The 9,076-nt window shown below is 39.0% G+C and overlaps 1 protein-coding gene across 1 annotated transcript; it reads right to left on the reverse strand.

Moving 5' to 3' along the window:
• Window positions 1-7,135: 7,135 nt before the first annotated feature.
• Window positions 7,136-8,050, reverse strand: LOC134586085 (olfactory receptor 13D1-like). The gene has a single exon (XM_063441595.1). The coding sequence runs from the start codon at window positions 8,048-8,050 to the stop codon at window positions 7,136-7,138; it is 915 nt and encodes a 304-aa protein (XP_063297665.1).
• Between the last annotated feature and the right edge of the window lie 1,026 nt (window positions 8,051-9,076).

The following is a 9,076-nucleotide window of genomic DNA, read 5'->3' on the forward strand; positions in this document are numbered from 1 at the left end:
TCTTGGGTCAAAAAGTTTTTGTCCCAGTGGGTCAAGGATGGTGTCTTCATCCTCTTGCGGGTTTTCCGCATTATCTTGGTCTTGGGGTTCTCCCATGAATGTGTGTTGCGGAAAAAATGATTGGGATCCGGAGTCTGAACCCCAACCACCTTCATTGGAGTCTGAGTCGTCCGCTTGCCATTCATCTAAAATGGCCATGGGTTTAGTTTGGGACTGTTCTTCATCCGAAGAGTAGTCGTGTTGAGGATTCGTGATGGTGGCAGAAATGGGTTTAGCGCGTTTAGCGGGGTTTTTACTTTTATGTGAGTGGTCTTTTTCGCCTTTCCACTGGCGTTTGCCCGTGAGAGTTTCAGGGCTTTTGTGAGATTCTTGTGCATCAGAATCGGAGTCATGGCGGGATGGGTGGGCTTTAGATGGTTTCCTCTTGTCGGAGCCAGAGGCCATCATCTTGGAGAGGACTTTCTCCATTGAGGAAGAAACAGCCTCGTTCACCATATTTTGGAGATCTGTGGTTTGAGAGGTCTCCATGGTGTCTGGGTATATGATTGGCACAGGGCGTGGTAGAGGTCAGTCTGCTGTATTTTAGTCGATATAGACTGTAGTAATATCGCTATGCAATACCCCAGCAGGGTGCAATAACGTAAATTTTTGTATAGTAGTACAATCGGGACCCCAGCAGGGTTATTAGAATAAATAATAATAATAATAAAACCGAGTACCCCAGCAGGGTCTAGACGTTATAGTAACTGGTCAGATGTAAGCCAGATAACCCCAGCAGGGTTGTAATAAAATGATACCCCAGCAGGGTATGAGTAGTGGTATGTTGGAGATTAAGCTCCAGCAGGATAGTAATCCGATTTATATAATCACCCCAGCAGGGTGTATAATGTCCAATGGGCTAGTAACAGGTGTGTAACCACTAGGCCCCAGCAGGGCAAATAGACCACTTGTTGGGATTTTAAATGTATTCTGGGCCTCACCCAGTATGACAGAGGTGGCCACAAAGTGACCTCCTTAGCAGCACAATATATAGGGCAGCACCCCAGTCAGGCACAGGTTAATACCTGATGTGCCTTTAAACAGCTTGTGTGACTGACCTCTTGTAGCAGACTGTAGAAGGCTTGCAGTGTCCGTTGAACTTGCCGTTCTGAGGTTTCGCGGCAATTTGCTGCGGTCCTAAAATGGCGGCCGTAATCTCGCGAGACGCGGGATTAAAAATGGCCGCCGCGAGAAGGAAGCCGCGGCTGAAATAGGGCCGCGGAAAACGCGGCGGAAAAGAGCCTCCGAGCGGCGGCAAGGTGGGGAAAAAAGAAGGATGCAGGGAAAAACCCAAGCAGAAAGGAGAGAGGTAAACTACCACTAGGGTGAAGTAACCCCGGTGGTACTAAACATAGGATAGATAGTAGGATAAAAACGGTTTAGAGACTACAGAAAATAGCAGAACTATATAGATAATGAAAAAGTTAGATAATAAAATAGTATATATGAGGAAAAAAGGTAAATAAAACATTCACATGAGGTAAAATAGGGAAGAGCCAAAAACTCTGACCTGTCTGCGATGGAGCAGTAAAGAAAGAGGAGGAGGAGCCTGTTGACTGAAATAATATACTCCCTATTTGCATTTTGATTGGTTAAAACGTTTATTCACTTTCTTTACTGCTATGGAGTTTTAGTAAAGAGAGTAAAGCAAAATATGAAGCCTCCTGTCATGTGATAAAATTGAAAACTTATATCCATGACTATTCTGTTTTTGTAAATATGCATTGAATTGCTGTTTAAACATCTGTACAGTCTCTGATAAAACCACTTCTTCAGGCCACACATTTATTGTTCTTACTGTAAAAATAAGTTTCATCTGCGTTAGACTAAATCTCCTTTCTTCCAGTCTAAATGTGTGATCTTGTGTCCTATGTATTGTCCTGTGAATAGATTTCCACACAATGGTTTGTATTGGCCCAGGAAATATTTGTATAATGTTATCATATCTCCTCTAAGGTGCTGTTTTTCTAAACGAAAGAGGTTTAAATGTTTTAACCTTTCTTTTATAGCTAAAATGTTCCATTCCTTTTATTAATTTTGAAGCCTGCCTCTGCAATTGTTCTAGTCCCATAATATCCTTCATTTGAACAGGTGCCCAATATTGCACAGCATATTCAAGATGTGGTCTTACCAGTGATTTATGAAGAGGCAAAATGATATTCTCATCCCGAGAATTAATGCCCCTTTTTATACATGACAATACCTTACTGGCCTTAGCCACTGCTGATTGACATTGCACAGTGTTGTCTACTTTGTTGTCTATAACAATTCCCAAATCCTTCTTGTGTGTTATTATCCCTAATTCACTACTATTTAGGGTATAAGTTGCTTATGCATTTCTAACCCAAAGGGCATAACTTTGCATTTTTCTACATTAAATTTCATCTGCCATTTTAGTGTCCAGTCCCCCAGTCTATCTAAATCCCTCTGCACCTAAGCAATATCCTGCTCACATTGCATTACTTTACAGAGTTTTGTGTCATATGCAAACACTGAAACATGACTTTCTATGCTTATTGCAAGATCATTTATAAATATTTTAAATAGAAAGGGTCCAAGAACAGAACCCTGAGGGACACCATTTACCACTTTTTGGAAATTTACCATTAATGACAACTCTCTGTACTCTATTTTTAAGTCAGTGTTCTACCCAAAAACAAGAATATTCATCTAGACCAATTTCTTCTAGTTTGATCACTAATCTATTATGTGGATCTGTCTCAAATGCCTTGGCAAAATCCAAGTAGATCACAACCACTGCAACACCCTGATCTATACTTCTACTTACTTCTTCATAGAATGCAATCGAGTTAGTTTGACATGACCTATGTTTCATAAAACCGTGCTGATTTTTGCTGATAACTATGTTCAATGAATTCCTGAATAGTATCCCTTATTAACTTTTTAAATACTTTCCCAGCCACAGAAGCCAAGCTCACAGGTCTATACTAACCAGAATAGAATCTATAGACAAGTATATAAATATAAAGAAATCACTACAATAAATAATATATAAGTGACAGAATATATACTTATCTCAGTATTTCAAATGAGACAGCCTCCCAGGTCATCACCCAGATCGGATGACCTTTACACAGCAAAATATAGAACAACAGGAATATTTGGGATACGGCTGAGAGATCTATAATTGAAACATAAAAGTGTACATAGTGTAAATCTACATAGAGTAATTAGTAAGTGATCATGAAATGCACTCACGAGATGTAGATGAAAAGATAGCGTTTCAAAGGTGCCTCCCCCGGTAATGATGGGAGGCTGATGCCTTTCTCCACTTGCACCCGATAATAGATGAGAAAAACAGGACTTCCAGGTGGTGGAAAAGATAAAACAATTTATTTAGGATGAAAAAAATCACCCAGCAATAAAAATAGGAATACAGGCTTTAAAAAGAGGTCCTACGCGTTTCGTTCACCAATTGGAACTTCCTCAGGGACCAAATAAATTAAAATTACATGTAGAGATCACAGACATGAAAAAATACAGCCTACTCCCACCCTCCCACCAGTCCTGTTTTATAGGGCTAATCCCTGAGTTGATTAATGATCATCTGGGCGTTCTCCTTTCTTTCCTCCCTCATTGGTGGAACAGTGGGTCATCTCCAGCTGATTTCTTTCAGTATTAGTTGAATTTCCCGGGTTCTGTATCGGCCGAAAACCGGAACCGGAAGTGGACCTTCACTTCCGCGTTCCACTGAATCATGCGTTCCAGCAGTGGAATTCAAAGAGGTTAGGATATGTAATGGTGTGGCCATCTAGTGGTCGCCAGAAGAACAGTCCCAGAGAATAGGATTTTTAAATAGATATGAATCTAACAAGAAAAAACATAATGATATCAGCAGCAAAAAGTGGAAAATAGATTTATGCAACAACTTCCCTCATTAACACCATTACGGGATCTTGTAGGGGATGTAATGTATGCAAAGCTTGCAGAACTGTGTCCATTGTAAGATCTGACACCTTTTCCAGTTACATCACTGGGAGGATATACCACATTAAATCAGATATCAGCTGCCACACGGACTTTGCGGTTTACCTACTGCAGTGTCCGTGTGGCAGACAGTATGTGGGTCGTACCACGAGAATTTTGAAAGTTCGTATTCTTGAACACCTGAATAACATCAAGAAAGGGTTAACCACCCATTCGGTCTCTGCTCATTGCAGTACATGCCCCTCCTTTTCATGGAAACAGTTCAGATGTATGGGTATTGAGAGAGTCATGCCCCATTGGCGTGGGGGCGATAGGATTAAGAACTTATCCCAAAGGGAAACCTTTTGGATTCATCAATTACAAACATTAGAACCTATGGGATTGAACGTAGACATAGATCTTATCTGTTTCCTATAAAGTACAGTGGTTTTGTGGTTCATAGATTAATATCTGTTTATCTCTCTTAATCCATAATATCATCAGTGTGAAAGACACACTTAAGGTAGATGCATTCAATATATTTTTCATTTATATATAGTATATCTCTGGGCTATTCTTATCAAACCTATATTAAATTTGCACTGACACCTAGGGGGCATCTGATTTAAGCCCCTACATTATAATTCTACATATACTTCCTTGATAAGGAGATATCTATTATCACCACCACTTCTTATTTCCCAATTAAAGGTGTCTCACCGGGACTAATACACGTTTATATATAAAGAGTATCCTGAGGGTAGATGTGTATATTACAAATATTATCTTCTAAATTTACATATATTATTGTTCAAATTGTATATCTTATAACTTTAAATTCGAACTGTATATCTTATAACTTTAAATAATCCCAAACAAAATCTAATACACTTGAGCACAAATAGGGCACTTTAGTAAATATTATCTACATAGATGTAGTACTATTCTCTTAAATGTATATATTCCAATATTAAATTATGTATGAATTGTGTTTTGTACTGATTTTCATGGTGTATAAGCGATGTATGTTGCATAAATCTATTTTCCACTTTTTGCTGCCGATATCATTATGTTTTTTCTTGTTAGATTCATATCTATTTAAAAATCCTATTCTCTGGGACTGTTCTTCTGGCGACCACTAGATGGCCACACCATTACATATCCTAACCTCTTTGAATTCCACTGCTGGAACGCATGATTCAGTGGAACGCGGAAGTGAAGGTCCACTTCCGGTTCCGGTTTTCGGCCGATACAGAACCCGGGAAATTCAACTAATACTGAAAGAAATCAGCTGGAGATGACCCACTGTTCCACCAATGAGGGAGGAAAGAAAGGAGAACGCCCAGATGATCATTAATCAACTCAGGGATTAGCCCTATAAAACAGGACTGGTGAGAGGGTGGGAGTAGGCTGTATTTTTTCATGTCTGTGATCTCTACATGTAATTTTAATTTATTTGGTCCCTGAGGAAGTTCCAATTGGTGAACGAAACGCGTAGGACCTCTTTTTAAAGCCTGTATTCCTATTTTTATTGCTGGGTGATTTTTTTCATCCTAAATAAATTGTTTTATCTTTTCCACCACCTGGAAGTCCTGTTTTTCTCATCTATTATCGGGAGCAAGTGGAGAAAGGCATCAGCCCCCCATCATTACCGGGGGAGGCACCTTTGAAACGCTATCTTTTCATCTACATCTCGTGAGTGCATTTCATGATCACTTACTAATTACTCTATGTAGATTTACACTATGTACACTTTTATGTTTCAATTATAGATCTCTCAGCCGTATCCCAAATATTCCTGTTGTTCTATACTATACTAACCAGACAAGGATTTCAAACCCTTTTTGAATATGGAATCACGTCTGCCTTCCTCCAATCCTCCAGTACAATTCCTAAAAGGAAAGACTCTTGAAATATTAAAAACAGAGGTTCATTTATTTCCACACGTGGTTCCTTAAGAACTCGTGGGTGAATACCGTCATTTCTAGCTGGTGCTTGTGACATGAAGGTGTCATTTAACAAGTTAAAAAACCTGATTCCCCTTGCTGAACTACTAGTCCCTCTATCCTAATTTATATCTGGGTATTTAAAATCTCCAATAATGAATATGTTACCCAGATGTTTTCACTTACCCAATTTGCGCAAATAGCTATTCTTCCTCATCATTATTAACAATAGGTGGTTCATAATATATCCCAACCAATAATTGAATTTAAAGGGACACTATAGTCACCTGAACAACTTTAGCTTAATGAAGCAGTTTTGCTGTATAGAACATGCCCCTGCAGGTTCACTGCTCAATCCTCTGCCATTTAGGAGTTAAATCCCTTTGTTTATGAACCCTAGTCACACCTCCCTGCATGTGACTTGCACAGCCTTCCATAAACACTTCCTGTAAAGAGAGCCCTATTTAGGCTTTCTTTATTGCAAGTTCTGTTTAATTAAAATTTCCGTATCCCCTGCTATGTTAATAGCTTGCAAGAGCCTCCTGTATGTGATTAAAGTTCAATTTAGAGAGAAAGAGATACAATTATTTAAGGTAAATTACATCTGTTTGAAAGTGAAACCAGTTTTTATTTTTCATGCAGGCTCTGTCAATCATAGCCAGGGGAGGTGTGGCTAGGGCTGCATAAACAGAAACAAAGTGATTTAACCCCTTAAGGACACATGACATGTGTGACATGTCATGATTCCCTTTTATTCCAGAAGCTTGGTCCTTAAGGGGTTAACTCCTAAATGACAGTGAATTGAGCAGTGAAATTGCAGGGGAATGATCTATACACTAACACTGCTTTATTTAGCTAAAGTAATTTAGGTGACTATAGTGTTCCTTTAACTTGCTTGAGATTTGGCTTCAACTCATGGTTGCATTACAAACATACCCCACCACCCATCTACCTATTGGTCACACTTGCGATAGAGGGGCAGGCAAAAACTTTCTTGCACTAGGGCCCTCCTGTGATGGATCCCCTATCCCTGGATTAAAAAGCTTTTTGTCTGCCACACCTCCCTACATTAATTCCACCACTACAATTAATTTTCCTATTCTTTTTAGAAAACTGTATAGGAAATACTTATATTAAATGTTGTTCTAGAAATACGGTTATAAAATCTTGAAAGAGCATGATTTACATCCATGTAAAATCTTTAATTTTACTTTTAAAATATTTCATATTCTTATTCTTCCCAGAGCTCTTTTAACATCTTTATTTCTCAGGCTATAAATTAAAGGGTTTAGCATAGGTGTAACTATGGTATAAAATACTGAAACCATCTTATCTGTTGCGTCTCGTACAGAATGCCTCGGTCGCATGTACATAAACATCGCTGTCCCATAAAAAAGAACCACGACAATCAGGTGTGAGAAACAGGTGGAGAATGATTTAGAGCCCCCCGAACGTATTCTTATGATACAAACAATAATCTGAATATAAGAAAATAAAATAAGAATCATTGGAAGAATAAGTAGCAAAGCACCACCAGCTAACAGCAATACTTTATTTGCAGAGACGTCACTGCAGGATAATTGAATTAAGGATGGAGCCTCACAGAAGAAGTGATCTATTATATTATTACCACAGTATTTTAACCTATAGGTAAAATAAATATCTACTGATGATATAGTGCAACCAGTCATCCATGCAAAAATGATCATACGAGCAGAGGCAATTATATTCATAATTATGTTGTAGCGTAGGGGGTTACAAATTGCAACATATCGATCATACGCCATAAAGGCCAAAAGGATGCATTCACTTTCTCCCAGGAAAAGGTAAAAATAAATCTGAATGGCACAGCCTATCAATGAAATACTTTTCCTGGTGGCTAAGAAATCTGCAAGCATCTTAGGAACAATGATTGAGGTGTAACATACGTCCATAAAAGACAGATTAGCGAGAAATAAATACATTGAGCTGTGGAGTCGATTATCAGTTTTTACAGCCACAATGAGAAGGACGTTGCCAGCCAGTGTGGCCATGTAGATAGTCAGGAAGACTACAAATAGCATGAGTTGGGTATTGGGATCAGCGGTGAGTCCGAGAAGAATGAATTCTGTCACTGCACTGACATTCCTACTTTCCATTATAATCCTGACCAGATTGAATGTCGAGTTTCTTTATGTATTTATAGCTTAAGCAAACCTGTTAACAGAAAAAATAAATACTTTGTAAGAATCTGTAATAGTAGCTGTTAACATATTACATATTTACCAGTTATGTTCCAGTGAAGACAGTGAGAAAATTTGGACAGTTGTGTGCCCTGGTGAATGGTTTGGGAACAACAGGTGGGCAGCTCTTATCGCCTTTGCTATGTCTTCTACTCTACATCACACATAGACAGTAACTACCAACACCAATTCCTCAATCTCTCTTTGAAGTCAATGCAACCAATGCATGACTCAATTCTATTAAATAAAAAAGTTTATCTGTTGTAATTAACTAGTATTTTAATTAATTGGCAAACTATTTACACTGAACAAAATTATAAACGCAACACTTGTTTTTGCCCCCATTTTTCATGGGTTGAACTCAAAGATCTAAGACTTTTTCTGTGTACACAAAATGCCTATTTCTATCAATTATTGTTCACAGATCTGTCTAAATCTGTGTTAGTGAGCACTTCCCCTTTGCCGAGATGATTTATCCACCTCACAGGTGTGGCATATCAAGATGCTGATTAGACAGCATGATTATTGCACAGGTGTGCCTTAGGCTAGCCACAATAAAAGGCCACTCTAAAATTTGCAGTTTTATCACACACCAGAATGCCACAGATATCGCAAGTTTTGAGGGAGCATGCAATTGGCATGCTGACTGCAGGAATGTCCACCAGAGCTGTTGTCGGGGAATTGAATGTTCATTTTTCTGCCATAAGCCATCTCCAAAGGAGTTTCAGAGAATTTGGCAGTACATCCAACCGGCCTCACAACCGCAGACCACATATAACCACACCAGCCCAGGACCTCCACATCCAGCATCTTCACCTCCAAGATCGTCTGAGACTAGCCACACGGACACCTGCTGCAACAATCGGTTTGCATAACCAAATAATTTCTGCACAAACTGTCAGAAACCGTCTCAGGGAAGCTCATCTGCATGCTCGTTGTCCT

This window comes from Pelobates fuscus, chromosome 2 (genome assembly GCF_036172605.1).
Source record: "Pelobates fuscus isolate aPelFus1 chromosome 2, aPelFus1.pri, whole genome shotgun sequence".
NCBI classification, from domain to species: domain Eukaryota; kingdom Metazoa; phylum Chordata; class Amphibia; order Anura; family Pelobatidae; genus Pelobates; species Pelobates fuscus.